The sequence below is a fragment of the Diaphorina citri genome, unplaced genomic scaffold, assembly GCF_000475195.1.
Source record: "Diaphorina citri unplaced genomic scaffold, Diaci psyllid genome assembly version 1.1 scaffold7, whole genome shotgun sequence".
Taxonomy (NCBI): Eukaryota; Metazoa; Arthropoda; class Insecta; order Hemiptera; family Psyllidae; genus Diaphorina; species Diaphorina citri.
The window spans coordinates 127,373-145,539 of NW_007377446.1; the positions used below are offsets into that span (position 1 = coordinate 127,373).

At 38.0% G+C, this 18,167-nt stretch overlaps 3 protein-coding genes across 3 annotated transcripts; 2 read left to right on the forward strand and 1 right to left on the reverse strand.

The window, feature by feature from the left end:
* Positions 1-1,604: 1,604 nt before the first annotated feature.
* LOC103524948 lies at positions 1,605-6,904 on the forward strand. Its single transcript, XM_026820078.1, has 4 exons — positions 1,605-1,880; positions 2,385-2,712; positions 5,902-6,168; positions 6,597-6,904. Exons 1-4 carry the CDS (start codon positions 1,656-1,658, stop codon positions 6,902-6,904), a joined length of 1,128 nt encoding a protein of 375 aa, XP_026675879.1. The 5' UTR covers positions 1,605-1,655.
* A 137-nt stretch (positions 6,905-7,041) lies between these two features.
* LOC108254610 lies at positions 7,042-11,656 on the forward strand. The gene is made up of 5 exons (XM_026820082.1): positions 7,042-7,054; positions 8,366-8,539; positions 10,836-10,938; positions 11,334-11,536; positions 11,637-11,656. Exons 1-5 carry the CDS (start codon positions 7,042-7,044, stop codon positions 11,654-11,656), a joined length of 513 nt encoding a protein of 170 aa, XP_026675883.1.
* A 2,989-nt stretch (positions 11,657-14,645) lies between these two features.
* Positions 14,646-15,471, reverse strand: LOC103524956 (ER degradation-enhancing alpha-mannosidase-like protein 3). Its single transcript, XM_026820139.1, has 2 exons — positions 15,312-15,471; positions 14,646-14,882 (listed from the first exon to the last, which is right to left on the reverse strand). Exons 1-2 carry the CDS (start codon positions 15,468-15,470, stop codon positions 14,661-14,663), a joined length of 381 nt encoding a protein of 126 aa, XP_026675940.1. The 5' UTR covers position 15,471; the 3' UTR covers positions 14,646-14,660.
* Positions 15,472-18,167: the final 2,696 nt, after the last annotated feature.

Genomic DNA, 18,167 nt, shown 5'->3' on the forward strand with positions numbered 1-18,167 from the left:
AGCTTAACTTTTAAATTAATAAAGACGTACGAAAACGTTAGTTTTATTTAATTAATAAATTCCTTCCTTGTACTGAAAAAGTAAAAAAACACATCCAACACTTATCTCCCCATATATGAGCGTATATACAAAAAAAAGTAATATCATTTTCTCCGTTGAAAGCGTACCTACCTACACATTGGTACAACATACACAATACATGCTTGTGTTTCTTTCATCTCGCACAAATATAATGACTTTGTTCTTGCAAAATAATAAAAATGAAAAGGGAATTTAGCTAAAAAAAAAGAAAGAACACAACATAAATATCCTGTCTTGTTATGTAGAGACTCCCGAATCGATCTTCAAAAAGTTCGTGATAGGAAGGCTTCAATAGCTGAACTCACAGATAAACATTCGAACTTTTCATAATTATAGCTTTCGACACAATCGATGAAAACAAAAATGCGTTTACTGCGTGTAAATATTGACATGGCATATTAACTATGTATGTAGATGGTATTTGTGCAAATAATGTTCTGTTTATGTTGGGGTGGGTTGGGTTGGATATTTGCCTAATGGTCACATTATAAATTGAAGGTATACAAATTGTACGTACTAGAGTACTTTCACGCGTACACCCTCATAGTAAAGTATCAGTACGTGCTCTAATGAGGGGTATTTACAGTTCTGCCATTATGTTATGGAATGAGAGCAGGATGATTTTTTTTATACTTTTTTATTACTAAATACCGTAGGCCTTATCAGTCAGCAGTTCTCACTCAAATGATAGTCCATCCCGATACCACGCAAAAGTGATAATAAGTAATACGTGACCTTGATTAATTTCAGAAGTTTGACATCACTCTTAAGAGTCTCAAGTTAACCTATTTATTCTAGTGACGGGAGTTTTACCATTCATACGGCGACAAACTATCCGCCTAATCATATTAATCTCATCCAGCCTGAGTGGGGCCGCAGGCGATTGCCAGATGGTCACCCATCCGGTTACCAAGTTAAGAACCACGCACAACGTTGCTTAACTTCCGTGAACCATGGAAACTGGAGCATTCAACGTGCTATCGCCGCTGGTCAGAGGTCTTTTCAGTTCGATAATTGTTGTCAGCTTTTCAATCCTAAACGTACTCTAATCGACATCGTCCCTCTTATTCTTCTTCAGACGAGAGCAAAGTGTCCACCATACATCGCACCATCTCCGAGCGGACAGGCAAGGAGAAGTGTCACCACACCATGTCTGCAGGGAGTGGCGGTGGCAATACCACGCACCGATTACTTTTTCTGAAATTCAGTAATCCGCCATCAATGGGTACATTCTTAAAGCATAGATTTGACGAACTGAGTAAAACTAATACATCTAGATCCAGATTCTAGAGGCTAAAATGTTTCAACTAAGTATAAGGGGAGGCTCAATGAATTTTCTTTGTATGACATTTCCCACTATGACTTTTTCTCCACTGAGGCCACCCCGGGGAGGACTGCTAGTTAAAATGAAAACCCTGCTTTCCTCCTCAGATGTCCTAAAAAGTTTCAACTAAGTATAAGGGGAGGCTCAATGAATTTTCTTTGTATGCCATTTCCCACTATGACTTTTTCTCCACTGAGGCCACCCCGGGGAGGACTGCTAGTTAAAATGAAAACCCTGCTTTCCTCCTCAGATGTTCGGCGCATTCCTCGCCTGGGAGACTCGTCACGTGTCCATCCCTGCCCTGAACGACAGCAAGTACGTGGGTATGAGTGTGTACAACGTGGTCCTAATGTGTATCATGGGAGCGGCCATTTCCTTTGTCATTTCCGATAAGCAGGACGCATCTTTTGTCATTATCTCGCTGTTCATTTTGTTCTGCACGACAGCGACGCTGTGTCTTGTGTTTGTTCCCAAGGTAAGATTTATATTATGGTCTTTCGGGCCGGATGATTCTTTAATATTTGGTCCTTCGCGTCGGATGATTCCTTGATATTTGGTCCTTTGGGTCGGATGATTCCTTGATATTTGGTCCTTTGGGTCGGATGATATCTAAATATTTGGTCCTTCAGGCCGGATGATTCCGTGATATTTGGTCCTTTGGGCCGGATGATTCCTTGTAATTTGGTCCTTCGGTCCGGAACACTTACTATTTGGTCCTTTGGGCCGGATCATTCTTTAATATTTTTTGGTTCTTCGGGTCAGATAATTTCTAAATATTTGATCCTTCGGGCCGGATCATTCCTTAATGTTTTGGTCCTTAGAGTCGGATTGTTTGAAATTAGTTTCAATAATTCATACAAAATAATTCCTCTTTTGATCTACTTCTTCCAGCAGTGTAATAGTCCTAAACAAAAAATGGACGCGGCACATAGGGGATCAAAAATAGAGCGCCTAACATAATAATAAATACTTCTTCCAGATTGTCGAGTTAAAGCGGAATCCCCAGGGCTCGATCGACAAGCGTATCCGCGCCACGCTACGGCCGATGAGTAAAACGCGGCGTGACTCAAGCGAGCTCGAGGAGAAGCTCAAAGACGCCAAGATGTCCAACATGCGGCACCGTAAGATCCTGGCCGAGCGGGAGAACGAGTTGCAAGCCTTGCTCAGTCGGCTGGGCTCGGAGTCGCTGGCGCTGCCGTCTAGCGGGCCACACGGCAAGACACCACCTGGTCAACCACCAGGCAAGAGCCTGCCGTCCGCGCTGAAGCCGCCCCAGCCCGAGGCGCTGACAGTGGTCAAACGAGAACGTAAGTGTTGTTGTTGTTTGGTCTTAAGGGAATACCAAATGTTTAAAGTGGAGCCATATAACCGAGGTGTGTAGGATTATAAGTGCGAACGTACAAAAGTCCGGTTGTGTGATCAGGAGACTGTGCGAATCAAATTCAAAGCGGGTGTGAGAGAGACACGTTTAGGAAAAAAAAAAAAAAAATAGAAAGAGATTTTTTCATCCTTCTTTTAAGCAAAGATTGCGAACAGTTGTGTGATGGTCACTTTTCTTACTATGAAAAGTACTGGAAAATCTTCATTGTATATTAGCTGAGCCTGATTCTAGTTATTTTGTAAGTTTTCAAATTAACCATTTTAGTTTGATTAAATATTGAAATATCTGTCAAAAGTTTCAACCACTACGCACTACCTACGAATTTTGTAGGTAGCCCATATTTTTCGTTGTACGTATTTGGTTTATAGATAGGTTCCCAATGCATATTTATAATAAACAAATTGTCTAGGTATATTGTTTATTTTCCCATTTCTTATTTTATTTGTTGTTATGTGTACCTTTTTAGGGAAATTTTTACAAGGTGAACACAGACTACCTACAATGGTCTGCGTTCTACCTCTAGCAAACAATTTATTATCATTTTATAGGTTTAATTTATGTTTTAATTTTATCAATTTCTCAAATGCATGAGTGTTGGTTCCCAATAATCATGGAATTCTCTCCGAAGATCCATTTTATTATTGGAAAGCACTATGTCATGCATTGAAACATTTGAAACGGCTTCTACAGTCTCAACATTATGAAATGATGCTCAAACAGACAAACCCTGTGATGGTTAGGCCAGCCACTCACTATCAGGTAGACCTGATGAGGTCCGCCTGTCAGGACTACTGGATACTGAGTGGCTGGCCTTAGGTATCCCAAAACAAACACACCAAAAGACATTCAGACAAACCAGGCAAATCTGAAATCGTCGATTTCAAACTTGGACTTGAGTTCCTTCGTCCTATAAAAACTTAACATTCCTCCACTTCTCGGTCCCTTGGCAACAGAAAAGTATAATTATATATATAAAAAAACAAAAAATTGGTGCGTCACTTTTTTTCTGTCTGAGCTCTGTGTCTGCAATTTGGATTCAGCCTATGAGAATGTAGAAGCCTCCTTACCAAACTTTAGTCCTATTCTAGTCCACACAGTCTTTCTTTAGTTTGTAAAATTTTACTCTTGATCTTGTACTTCCGAGACCACAATATGAATTTAAACCCAGAACTGGTTTCTGATTGGACAAATTGTAACCCAAACTTAGCCAATCAGAATGGGTAATTCCATCAGTTAAACAAACTTAGTTTAAAACTCAGATTGTGGTCCGGGTCATATCTAAATTAGCTGTTGAGTCCGGGCTTACCAAGTCGGATTAAGACCAGATTGAAATTAATCCCAGATCAAACTATAGATAGGGCTTTTGTATACTCAATCCTGAAATAATCCGATTTGGTAAACCCCGGCCTTTATTGATTTAGTATCTACTATTTTACCAAGCTTTTGTATACTCAATCCTGAAATAATCCGATTTGGTAAACCCCGGCCTTTATTGATTTAGTATCTACTATTTTACCAAGCAATGTGTATAGTGATAACGATTAGTCTCTAAGTGCATACTGTATTATAAATTTTTGTATTATTGAATAGTTTAGGCAAAATTAAAAGAGGAATTTTGAAATTCCTGATCATTCAAAACGACAACCATGAAATTCAATTCAAGATATTATTTTTTTTTTTGCGCACAGATTGAATATGGTTATCGGTTGTCGTTTTGAATTGCAAATTTTCTCTAAAGCTATTGGTCCGATCAGCATGTTACCATTACAACCACATCCGCTTACATAGGATAAATGACACTCTGGAAGAAGAGGATTTCTTAAACATATCTGCGTATTGCATGGCTGAAAAAGATATAAGTATAGGTAAGGGTTAATGTGGGGAATCGGTAAGAATGCGGGAGTAAGGGGTTACAGCGGTTGCTATGGAGACAGAAAAAACAAGTTAGTAGGTGATGAAAACACTCGCAGAAAAAAACATTTTGTTGCGAGTGATAGGCAGAAAAGGAAAACACGTAGATATCAGCTGTGGGGAATGTTTATCTGAAAGGGAAACTGGTTACTATGGAAACAAAACAAACTCTGAGAAGCTGGTATTAAGAGCAGAAATAAATTCCAAAGAGATAGGAAAAGTGTTTTTGGCCCGCTTCTCACAGGTACTTACGGACCAACCGATAGGTTGCCATGACAACCATTAGAGGAAAATAACAACCTCAGGATTAAAAGGTAGCAAGTGTAGAATAGAAAAGGTGTAAAAAAACGGAAAAATAAACGACAGACCAAGTGAAAAGCACTTGCAAACTGTTCAGCACACAAAATAATGTCACTATGCAAAAATTCACTATATTCTGGTCACTATTTCAATAAGAAAATCGCGAAAAAACGGGAGCACAAAAAAACGCACTCACGCAAGAAAATTTCCAACGAGGAATGATACAAAACATTGAAAGGATTTTAGAATCCGAGATGGCATCTTCTCAACCCAAAAATTTTCAACGTTGCGAGAATTGGAAGATGATGTTATCAGTATAGGGACCATCTCGCTAGTTATGGACGTCAGTGCTGTTTACACCAGGCCAGTGACTGAACTGCCTACTGCCTTCGTGTAATCTAGCCATCATGAGATTATGACCCAATTTGGTACCCTAACCTCGGAAAACTGATTTTAAAAAATACACTTCATAATCATAATGCACTTCTTCTGAGATGTCTACCTACTCCTCCACAATACCTATGTGATAACTGTATCTTTATCCACTGAGAGAGATTTGGATTTCCAACGGATTTGATTTTAGACCGGACAGACACAATTTGGGTACCGATGTCACATCTCTGTGCCCAAATATAGATAACTCTCTATATTTATAAAGTCACTATAAGTACTAATAGCGTATAGAGTACCTTAGTACCAAATAGTACCACAGGATAGCACTATATTACAATCCTCAAATATATCGGCAAGGGTAAGTCATGTGTCTTCTTCTTCTTCTTCTTCCTAGCCTTTTCCTATTTAAATAACTAGGCTGGCATATATAATGTTTTGTAAGTATATCTTCACTTCCCTTATAGTTGTTCCGTCAACGTATACTAACAAATCTCCCTAACCTATTCTCAAGGTGTCACGTGGCAGAACCACTCCCCCAGGCGTATCGCCCCCACCACCCCGCCCCCCACCCAGTCTAGACAGCGGCGGCGCTCCAGTGCATGCAAAGGCTCCCCACCCACCAACCCAGTCAATCAGAGGCGGACATCTATGCCCACCCAACCTGCCCCGCCTCCTAAGAAGTCAAACCCGACGTTTGTATTGCAAGACGAGCTGTGGCTAACGCAGCGGAGTCACTGCCGATCCAAGTGTGCGCTCAACCATGTACAGGCTTCTGATAGTAAGTGACCTTGAAGTGATAATAAGTGACCTTGAATTGTTAGTAAGTGACCTTAAAGTAGTAATAAGTGACCTTGATGAATTTGAAGTTTGACATCACTCTTAAGAGTCTCAAGTTAACCTATTTATTTTAGTGACGGGGGTTTTACCATTCATTCGGCGACAAACTATCCGCCTAGTCATATTAATCTCATCCAGCCTGAGTGAGGCCGGAAAATCTAGCAGCAGGCGATTGTCCAGATGGTCCCCCATCCGGTTACCAAGTTAAGAACCAAGCACAACGTTGCTTAACTTCCGTGAACCATGGAAACTGGAGCATTCAACGTGCTATCGCCGCTGGTCAGAGGTCTTTTCAGTTCGATAAATTGTTGTCAGCTTTTCAATCCTAAACGTACTCTAATCGACATGGTCCTTCTTATTCTTCTTCAGACGAGAGCAAAGTGTCCACCATACATCGCACCATCTCCGAGCGGACAGGCAAGGAGAAGTGTCACCACACCATGTCTGCAGGGAGTGGCGGAGGCAGTATGACAACACTGGCCAAATCCCTACGTAAACCCACTCCTGCGCATGTGCAGTCCACACCCAATGTGTTTGGCAACGCTGTATCCGAGGGAGAACTGTTAGACTTGGCAATACTGCCCATCTTCCAGAAACTGTTGACGCAGAGGCACGGAGCGTCCATTGCTTCCTGTCCGAACATAGCCATCAAATGTGACATTGTCGAGTATTTGTAGGTGAAAAGGCCATCAAAGGCTTCAATAGCTGAACTCACAGATAAACATTCGAACTTTTCATAATTATAGCTTTCGACACAATCGATGAAAACAAAAATGCGTTTACTGCGTGTAAATATTGACATGGCATATTAACTATGTATGTAGATGGTATGTATGTAGATGGTACTATGTATGTAGATGGTATTTGTGCAAATAATGTTCTGTTTATGTTGGGGGGTGGGATGGGTTGGATATTTACCTAATGGTCACATTAGATATATATTGAAGGTATACAAATTGTACTTACTAGAGTACTTTCACGCGTACACCCTGATAGTAAAGTATCAGTACGTGCTCTAATGAGGGGTATTTACAGTTCTGCCATTATGTTATGGAATGAGAGCAGGATGATTTTTTTATATGGTGAAGAAAGCTATCAAATGTGACATTGTCGAGTATTTGTAGGTGAACATAGCCATCAAATGTAACAATGTCGAGTATTTGTAGGTGAACATAGCCATCAAATGTAACATTGTCGAGTATTTGTAGGTGAACATAGCCATCAAATGTGACACTGTCGAGTATTTGTAGGTGGACAAGGCCATCAAATGTAACATCAAATGTAAAGGTGGACAGTAAATTATGGTCACCTATGTAACATTATGAAGACTTTGTCTATATTGGTTGTGAATAGATGAAAATGTTATTGAATGCTCATTTGGTCAATTCTATTTATTCTGTACCTATTTAAAGTTTTAAAATGTAATTTCTTCATGACGTAAATGATATAATTCATGCAGAAATGTTACCTGATCTAAGGTAGACTCATTTCATCCTTCGGACCGGATCATTCCTTAATGTTTTGGTCCTTAGAGTCGGATTGTTTGAAATTATTTGTTTCAATAATTCATACAAAATAATTCCTCTTTTGATCTACTTGTTCCAGCAGTGTAATAGTCCTAAACAAAAAATGGACACGGCACATAGGGGATCAAAAATAGAGCGCCTAACATAATAATAAATACTTCTTCCAGATTGTCGAGTTAAAGCGGAATCCCCAGGGCTTTGTATACTAATCTATCCAAATGAGCATTCCACTTTGTATTAGTTCAGTTACAATTAAGTATGTAGTAACATCAGTTATTCTTATATTAGGAATAAATGCTGGAAATTTGATTAAGTACCACGTACCCTTCTTGTGGCCCACAGCACAAAGTATGTACTTACGATTTGTCTTACTATCCTGCTGAAGCTATGGTTTAGACGCCTAGCTTTTCCACCAAATTTTCAACCATTTTAATTGTGAATTTAACTCTCACGAGGCTGAGTGCATCCTGATGTGGGTTATCATGTGGTACATTCCATACCCAAATATGCTCCTCACTTAATTTATTTGCTGTGGGTCGCAAACTTGTTATTGCAATATTTTTCTTTTTATTTTTGGTTAGGGATTTATTTTTATATTTGTGACAATCTAAGCCGAGCGGGAGAACGAGTTGCAAGCCTTGCTCAGTCGGCTGGGGTCGGAGTCGCTGGCGCTGCCGTCTAGCGGGCCACACGGCAAGACACCGCCTGGTCAACCACCAGGCAAGACCCTGCCGTCCGCGCTGAAGCCGCCCCAGCCCGAGGCGCTGACAGTGGTCAAACGAGAACGTAAGTATCTAAGTGTTGATGTTGTTGTTTGGTCTTAAGGGAATGTTGGTCTTGAGGGAATTTTGATCTTAAGAGAATACCAAATTTTCAAAGTGGAGCCATATAACCGAGGTGTGTAGGATTGCAAGTGGGAACGTACAAAGTCCGGTTGTGTGATCAGGAGACTGTGCGAATCAAATTCAAAGCGGGTGTGAGAGAGATAGGTTTAGGAAGAAAAAATAAAATAGAAAGAGGCAAAGGCATCCTACGTAAAAAAAAAGAGTTGGATGAATTCCAGCGGAGTATTTGAATCAGGAACAAATACTCTGCACTCAGCTTCCCCTTATTAAAAGTTTTTGGAGACCATAAGGTCAATCCGAATGATTTTTCCTTACCAGAATATCCGGTAGTAGATACATACGTACTGTCCCAGACGATCTACGTACCACCCACACAGAACGACTTACCCGACCTTCCTTAACTTTAGTGATCCACCAATACTGGTGAATTCAGTGCCATATAGCCAAGAAGAAAATTCCAATTTTGGAACACTATAAAAATGTTTAATTTTTCAAAAGGCAATACAATGCTACCACTCAGTAGTCTCGGGAGCAAAAGGAGATGTATAGGTACTAATCTATCCAAATGAGCATTCCACTTTGTATTAGTTCAGTTAGAGTTACAATTAGGTATGTAGTAACATCAGTTATTCTTATATTAGGAATAAATGCTGGAAATTTAATTAAGTACCACGTACCCTTCTTGTGGCCCACAGCTTACTATCCTGCTGAAGCTATGGTTTAGACGCCTAGCTTTTCCACCAAATTTTCAAGCATTTCAATTGTGAATTTAACTCTCACGAGGCTGAGTGCATCCTGATGTGGGTTATCATATGGTACATTCCATACCCAAATATGCTCCTCACTTAATTTATTTGCTGTGGGTCGCAAACTTGTTATTGCAATATTTTTCTTTTTATTTTTGGTTAGGGATTTATTTTTATATTTGTGACAATCTAAACCTCAAATTGAATATTGTTTGTTGATCTATAATTTATTACTAGCTACCTATTTATTGTATTTAATTTACTTTCTATTACCTACTGTGAGCACTATTTCATAGAAATTTTGCCCGGATCTAGGGCTCATTGATGGTCCATAAAATTATTTTGTAATTTCTTTGTACTACCTATTTGAGGACAGTCTGAAGGGAAAAGTGTATATGTACATAGGTTGATAAGGAGGGAAAGATATTTTTTTAATCCTTCTTTTAAGCAAAGATTGCGAACAGTTGTGTGATGGTCACTTTTCTTACTATGAAAAGTACTGGAAAATCTTCATTGTATATTAGCTGAGCCTGATTCTAGTTATTTTGTAAGAAGAAGTTTTCAAATTAACCATTTTAGTTTGATTAAATATTGAAATATCTGTCAAAAGTTTCAACCACTAGGTACCTATACGAAATTTGTAGGTAGCCCATATTTTTCGTTGTACGTATTTGGTTTATAGATAGGTTCCCAATACATATTTATAATAAACAAATTGTCTAGGTATATTGTTTATTTTCCCATTTCTTATTTTATTTGTTGTTATGTGTACCTTTTTAGGGAAGCAAAAGGAGTATATTTTTCTTTAATTATTTCAAATTGTGAACTCAAAAGGAAATCGCTGGATATACCTCTCTCTGCAGGCCTGGTGAAATATTTGACTCAGCTTTTGGTATGAGGTTTGGCTCCCACCTTTTTCAAAGCCCTGTACTTTTTTTACTTGAAGTAATTTGAAATGAAACACAGAAGAAGATAAAAATGTGTACTTTTTAAACGAGAAGGAGTATTTTTTTATTCGTCTCGTTTGTTCCATTTCGCCGGCTTCCACTTTTTTCATTCCCATTTCTACTACTTTTATTCCTACAATAAGGATCAATAAATAATTTCTTTATATTTGACTCCCATGTTCTCCTTTTGTTCTTTGTAACTGAAATTTTTTATTCATTTCATATTAATATGTTAATGGTTTTTATTGAGCTGTCTTACCTTTTCATTATCGATGCTTTTTTTTAATGCTTTTATAAGTAAGTAGACGTGTTTGTTTTGATTTCTCGTTTAGGAATCACCTACTAATCATGATAAATGTACAATATTAGAATATGGCATTTCTCTTTTCAAGGTCATACCTTTTGTTGATCTTCTCTACTGTTTCTTTCTATAATTCTAATTCTCCGTTCTTTGTTTGGGATATCTAGTATTTGCTGTGGATATCCTTTTCTGATATTTATAAAAATAATAACCAAGTATTATGTATTATTATTTTGATTTCAGCAATATCAGAAACAGAACTCACCTCGGTAACCTCAGTTGCTTCCTCTCAAGATGGAGGTGGAGGAGACAACCAGGACACCGAGGAACAACACATTGCTCAAAGGTAAGTTTTGCTCACCAATAAAACTCTCCCATTAACCAGTTCACTGAGTGCACTGGAGAATTTCCGATTTGTCCAAAGAGTTACTACCTACTTAAAACTGATTCGTGATTTTGTGTGGTCTTTTATTATCATCATTTATTTTGTTTTCTTAATACTCGTAAAAATGGCACTCAAAGGCTGGGGTCTAAATTCTCCTGTTTAAAGTGTCTTCTTCTAGCCCAAACAGCCTGCGAGCATGTTCAGGGATTAATTGAAAATTTCTATTTTTTAGAGCCGGGGGTAATATTTGAAGATAGAAACTACAGTTATTACTAATTTGTATGATATTACAGTTATTACTATTACTAATTTGTGAGTTGCCTCTAACATCGCATCCCCTCCATTTGAATTTTCAGAAAGAAAACCTCGTTTTCTCTCTCCAAGTTGCCCTCCATAGCCATAGACGAGCCCCCCAACAACCTCACGGAGGGGCACCCACCCACCCCCTACCCACCCAGCTGCCCATCCCCCCTGTCCATGATAACGGAAAGCAATGGGGGTGGGGGGGATTCCCTGGACGATTCTGGTCGAACCAATTCCCCGCCTAGCATCGGCAAGGGTAAGTCATGTGTCTTCTTCTTCTTCCTAGCCTTTTCCTATTTAAATAACTAGGCTGGCATATATAATGTTTTGTAAGTATATCTTCACTTCCCTTATAGAGATAATTTACTATCTATGAAAAGAATTAACCTCTTCAGAATTATTAAATGTCTACATGATAATAAAAGTGATAGCAAAATAAATTTGTCTCCTGTACGGAGCATGTCTGAATGGATTAATTCTATTTACCCAAGTACCTATGTAAATAAAACGTACTTACTATTACCTATTACGAAATCACTAACCCGTGAATCGCCATGGTACGAGAAACAGAGCAAGGGGAAATTTTGAAAGCTACTAAAGCAATAAAGAAGTTTTCTAAAATAAAAAAGGCTTATGTTTGTAAGTTTGTATGATATTACGAGAGAGAATAATTCATATTTACAAACAAATTGATTATCTTGTCACAATAACTTGGTCATTAGTTTGATACATTTTCGTCCCAGGCGTAGTACTCTCTTTACGTGCCGAAGTTCACGGGTTCCAACCTTGGTTGTGTCATAAAATCTCAAACGATCAATTTCTCAAATGCATGAGTGTTGCTTCCCAACAATCATAGAATTCTCTCCGAAGATCAATTTTATTATTGGAAAGCACTATGTCATGCATTGAAACATTTGAAACGGCTTCTACAGTCTCAACATTATGAAATAATGCTCAAACAGACAAACCCTTTGATGGTTAGGCCAGCCACTCACTATCAGGTAGACCTGATGAGGTCCGCCTGTCCGGACTACTGGATACTGAGTGGCTGGCCTTAGGTATCCCAAAACAAACACACCAAAAGACATTCAGACAAACCAGGCAAATCAGCACCTCATTACCACGAGGGCATAAGGGGCCCCGTCAGGCATATACTCCTGACATCGATAGGATCACATGGGCCTGTGGATAAATTTCATAATTATTGCTTGGGCGACCAAAGTGTTAAAAGTTTCTATTCATTCTGATGGTTGTGTATTATTGAAAAATCTAAGGTAAAATTCCTCCTTCAGTTGCTTATAACTTATAGTTTTATTACCACGAGGGCATAAGGACAAAGTCATTTCGTGAGAAATGAGATAGATAGGCATCTTAAAAGTTTCTATTCATTCTGATGGTTGTGTATTATTGAAAAATCTAAGGTAAAATTCCTCCTTCAGTTGCTTATAACTTATAGTTTTATAAGTAACTCATTAGGTTTTATTATGTTCCATATGTTGTGTAATTATTGTGAATCGAAGATTATTACCTTGTTTTAATTTATATACTTTACATAATTAGAATCGTTTAAAATTTGATGTAAATAAATGAATAAAACTTTATTAAATTTGAAAAGTGATTTTTTATTCACATTTTAAACAGGTATTGTTGAAAAAGAAAAAAAATCTAATAGAATAGTTTCTCACGGCAGTACTATACAGTAGAGATGCGACTTTTGACTCATCTTTGGGATTGAATTCCAACTGAGCTACTCAGTAAAAGGAACTACTCTTTTTTTCAACTCGCTCTTTGACTCCCCACTCTTCTCTGATACTTTCTACGCAGGGCACATGCACGGAATCGTGGTATACCCCCCCCCCCCACCACCCCCCAACTTCCCCTCTCAAAATTTTTGTTGTATTATTGAATAGTTTAGGCAAAATTTAAAGAGGAATTTTGAAATTCCTGATCATTCAAAACGACAACCATGAAATTCAATTCAAGATTTTTTTTTTTGCGCGCACAGATTGAATATGGTTATCGTTTGTCGTTTTGAATTGCAAATTTTCTCTAAAGCTATTGGTCCGATCAGCATGTTACCATTACAACCACATCCGCTTACATAGGATAAAACAAACACAAAATGCTAAAATGTACGCGAATGCTAAAATGTACGGACCACGTGGTTAAATGTACACAAATTTTAGGACTGCGCAGTTGTCATGGTGACAGCGTTATCGGAATCGATACGTTAAAGGCCCATCTACACCTCTCTGACCGATACTCCACGTGGTCACGTGGTTAAATGTACGCAAATTTTAGGACTGCGCAGTTGTCATGGTGACAGCGTTATCGGAATCGATACGTTAAAGGCCCATCTACACCTCTCTGACCGATACCTCCATAGAAGAGTATTTTCAAACATAGGAAAACCCTCGAATTTGATTGGTTAAAAAGTTTGGTATCACATATTGGTTGTCATCGGATATGCCGGTCGACCAGATGTAAATGGGTTCTAATTTGCTATTGATAATTTAATCTACCTGATAGTGACTGGCTAGCTTAATTTTCAAGAACATTATCTTCGTGAATAGGTGCCTCAGCCTATCACACTAGACCTGTATGAGGGAGGTCCTAAATTCCATTCCTCGAGAAGTCAAGGTTTTTTCTTTCTTCCTTTCATGTTTTTTTTTTTTTTATTTAAGTAAAATACCCTAAAGATGTCACCCTTTGATGAACCATGTTGATTTGATTATATGTTCATTTGATTTTATGTATCGTTCAACAAATCAATGATAATTTACTATCTATGAAAAGAATTAACCTCTTCAGAATTATTAAATGTCTACATGATATCTTAAAAGTGATAGCAAAATAAATTTGTCTCCTGTACGGAGCATGTCTGAATGGGTTAATTCTATTTACCCAAGTACCTATGTAAATAAAACGTACTTACTATTACCTATTACGAAATCATTAACCCGTGAATCGCCATGGTACGAGAAACAGAGCAAGGGGAAATTTTGAAAGCTACTAAAGCAATAAAGAAGTTTTCTAGAATAAAAAAGGCTTATGTTTGTAAGTTTGTATGATATTACGAGAGAGAATAATCCATATTTACGAACAAATTGATTATCTTGTCACAATAACTTGGTCATTACTTTGATACATTTTCGTCCCAGGCGTAGTACTCTCTTTACGTGCCGAAGTTCACGGGTTCCAACCTTGGTTGTGTCATAAAATCTCAAAATAATCAAGCTACCCAAAACGAGATCAAATAAAAACAAGAAACAAAGAAAAACATGCCGTAGAATTCGTAGACCCATACGAATAAACCCCCGGAATTAAGAGACTCCTTGATCTTATTCGAGCAATATAAATAAGCACTACTATTATTATATTCACACAAACTGTACAGTCCAACCAAAGTAAATCAACACAACACATACCTGGAACTCATGGAGGGTCAGTTTTCTCGGCTTCGACTCCCGGGGCGGGGAACATTTCTTCTCGCTCACCAAATTCTTCATGGGTTCTCGTACCGAGTGCGGGAACAGGCCTAGAGTGCTAGGACACTGCCTAGTGAGTTCTTCATCTGAGTCTAGATCCATGTCAAAGTTATCCTGTGAGGCGAGAGAAGTAGAGGGAGAAGAATAAAATATTAACTTTATTTCACTGAAAATGCCTTTTATCCTTATGGTTTGTTACGGAGAATGACCTAATACTAATAGTCAACTCCGAGCATTTTAAAACAACAACCTTATGATTTGATACGTCAAAAAGTTGAGATTCAACCCACTAGGTACTCTATCCTATGGGAAAAACCCTTAGAATCTTTCTAAAGGTGTGTCCAAACATAGTCGACGGCTGTCGATTGATGTGGATCGACAGCCGGTCGACTATGTTTGAACACACCTTAAGGAGCGCTCTTTACAAGTTCCTTAGAATCCCAAAGAAAAAAAAAATCTGGAAGCTTCATACGTTTCGACTACTCTATTCACCATTACTTAACTATTTATTTCATAGAATTGTTTTGTTCTGGTTTCACTTACCACATGGTGATGGGTAAAGTTGTACAAGGTTAGTGAGAGGGGTAACAGATGAGCCTCGGTGGTAAATATAAAGTGGTTCAGATTGAGTGGTAGATCTTCCTCTTCAGAGAACAAGAGGTAGAGATATTTGAACGTTTCCGCCAGAACGAATGAGTCCATTCTGCAGGTAAAAGTAAAAAAAGGAATTTTAATTGTGTTGAGCATAAATGCTTGTCACAAATGTCGTTCCCTGCTTAATGCGCTACGCTAAATTTTATGACTTGACTAGGACTCGAACCACCAACCTCCAGATCCGAAGTCCACGGCGCTAACCACTACACCACTGAGGTTGGTAGGTAAAAGTAAGTAGAGGATTAAAGGACATTACAAGAATAAAAGGCACAAAAGAGGACATGTAAATTGCAGTACATAAATCAAGAAAATATCCCGGAGAAGACATTTTCCAAATAATTGGTAAAAAAAAATCATATAAAGTAAAAAAAAAAAAAAAAAAAAAACCCAAAAAAATTTTTTCACCCGACTTAGGCCCGGTACGAGTGTTTTTTCGTGAAATTTTTTTTGACGATTTTTTTTTTACAATCTGAAAAACGCCATCTTTCTCACTCAAATGTAGAAAGAAAAGACAGAAAACTCTCGGTCTCGTACAGCATACAGCTGGTTATTGTTTATTGTATAGGGAACTAAAGAGCGAGTTACAAGTTTTGAAAGAACTACTCTTGAGGATCCAGTTCACTGAAAAGAGTAGTTCATTTTTTTTTAGCTCAATGAATCTTTACACATCTCTACTATACAGTTCAAATTACCGAAGTTCTGAATACCATCCGTTAATACAGCTTTGGCGGAAAGTTCTGAACAGCCTGTATTGGTTCCCAATATCCAAATAGAACACTAAAGTTAAGCACCGTTCAGCGTGGTGTGTTCAATAAGGGTTTATCGTCTGGACTTCTAGCTGAACTGGAAGCTTATTTTATTTTTAATTTTTAAATCTCAATTTACGAGGTAAATTGACTAAGGAAATATTAAGAGGGGAATAATAAATCAAAATCAACTTCATATTTACATTTTTATTGCACAAAATTTTGCAAAACCACTACAAAACCAGCTGTCTTTTGTACTGAAATCAGACATCAGACCTTTTCCCTCAGGTCCTTTAGGCTTTGCTCTTACAAGACCAGTCCATATTTTCAGAGGACAATCCGAAAAGACACTCTAGGTTTGAAGAGGTAGCATAATGATATTTATTTATAAAATAGAAGTGGTGTTATCAGTACATATTTAGTGTTTGCTGATTGAGAGCTTTACAGATTAAATTATAAAATGAGGGCTAAAGGTTGGTAAAACGTGTAATTAGCATTGAGGGGTTTTTTAAGAGACGATCATACAAATACAGATTAAATTATAAAATGAGGGCTAAAGGTTGGTAAAACGTGTAATTAGCATTGAGGGGTTTTTTAAGAGACGATCATACAAAAGTTTCAAACTTTCAAATCGGATCTCTTCAAACTTCTTCACCAAAAGAGCCCATTTTACTTCTTTACATAGTAAAAAAAAAAATCTCAATCTATTCCGTTTTTCTAAGACCCCCTCAATTGAAAATTCCCATTTATTTTTACAACAAAGTCATGATATGTCTCAAACTTCTTCACCAAAAGAGCCCATTTTACTTCTTTACATAGTATCTAAAAAAAAAAAATCTCAATCTATTCCGTTTTTCTAAGACCCCCTCAATTGAAAATTCCCATTTATTTTTACAACAAAGTCATGATATGTTGGAAATTCTTAAAATAGAACCAATATTGCGATACAAAATCTTCCGGAAGACGAATCATTTTCTGACTTTTTAAGGTCAAAGTATCTTTAAGCCCGATAACGCTTAAGGTTATGGAGCTTAAGGACTTGAACCTTAAACTCTTTATAATTTTATCTTGAGTGTCTGTTAGGCTTTCCTATACCAAGATTTCTGGCATCTTGTATATCACAAGAAATTTCGTCTGGCATCTTGTATACCACGAGAAATAATTCCGATATCGTCTGGCATCTTGTATATCACGAGAAATAATTCCGATATCGTCTGGCATCTTGTATATCACGAGAAATAATTCCGATATCGTCTGGCATCTTGTATACCACGAGAAACAATTCCGATATCGTCTGGCATCTTGTATATCACGAGAAATAATTCCGATATCGGTTGGCATACAAGGCAAGCACAGTGATGAATACAAGGAGTGAGAACAGAGAGCAAGTGATGAGGGCATACAATTGTAGACAGTGAGGTACCAGGACTAGTATGATGTCTGCATCATCGGTCACACTCAGACAGGCCTAGAAACAGAACAACCCCGCGCCCGCCCGTGACGAGAGAAAGCAATCATGATATGTTTAAGAAACATAAAAGTGTCATGTTAAATACAATACAAATAGAAAGTAATACTTAGTGGAATATCGTACAATGTACTTTTTACATGGGGGTAACAAACGTAATCGATAGGGTTTTAGCATTAGGAAATTTCCCATCAATATTTACATATGTTACACTATCTTAAAGAATAAATATGGCTCACTCCTTTGGCCTAAGTGCCCCCAGAGGTAATGCTAAAAGAGCTTGGTATAGGGGTGCACTCAGCCTCGTGAGGACAATTGAACTACTTGTAGCGACCACTGGCGTTGCTAGAAAAGCAACCTAGACTTGCACGCGGGTTCGATTCCCGGCGGGGTACAATTTTTACCGCTTTGTGCTTGGATTTCGGGATGCACTCAGCCTTGTGAGGCGAAGTGAGTTAGAAGCGATAATGCAATTAGAGTAACTAAAAAGACATATTGCTGTGATACCCACGAAAAATTGTGAGGCCCTTG

Coding starts and splice junctions, on each gene's coding strand:
- LOC103524948 (XM_026820078.1), top strand. CDS start 1,656: ATGTTCGGCGCATTCCTCGCCTGGGAGACTCGTCACGTGTCCATCCCT. Junction 2,713..5,901: donor GACAGTGGTCAAACGAGAAC/GTAAGTGTTGTT, acceptor CCTATTCTCAAG/GTGTCACGTGGCAGAACCAC. Junction 6,169..6,596: donor CCATGTACAGGCTTCTGATA/GTAAGTGACCTT, acceptor ATTCTTCTTCAG/ACGAGAGCAAAGTGTCCACC.
- LOC108254610 (XM_026820082.1), top strand. Junction 8,540..10,835: donor GACAGTGGTCAAACGAGAAC/GTAAGTATCTAA, acceptor TTTTGATTTCAG/CAATATCAGAAACAGAACTC. Junction 10,939..11,333: donor GAACAACACATTGCTCAAAG/GTAAGTTTTGCT, acceptor TTGAATTTTCAG/AAAGAAAACCTCGTTTTCTC.
- LOC103524956 (XM_026820139.1), bottom strand. CDS start 15,470: ATGGACTCATTCGTTCTGGCGGAAACGTTCAAATATCTCTACCTCTTG. Junction 14,883..15,311: donor ACTTTACCCATCACCATGTG/GTAAGTGAAACC, acceptor CTCGCCTCACAG/GATAACTTTGACATGGATCT.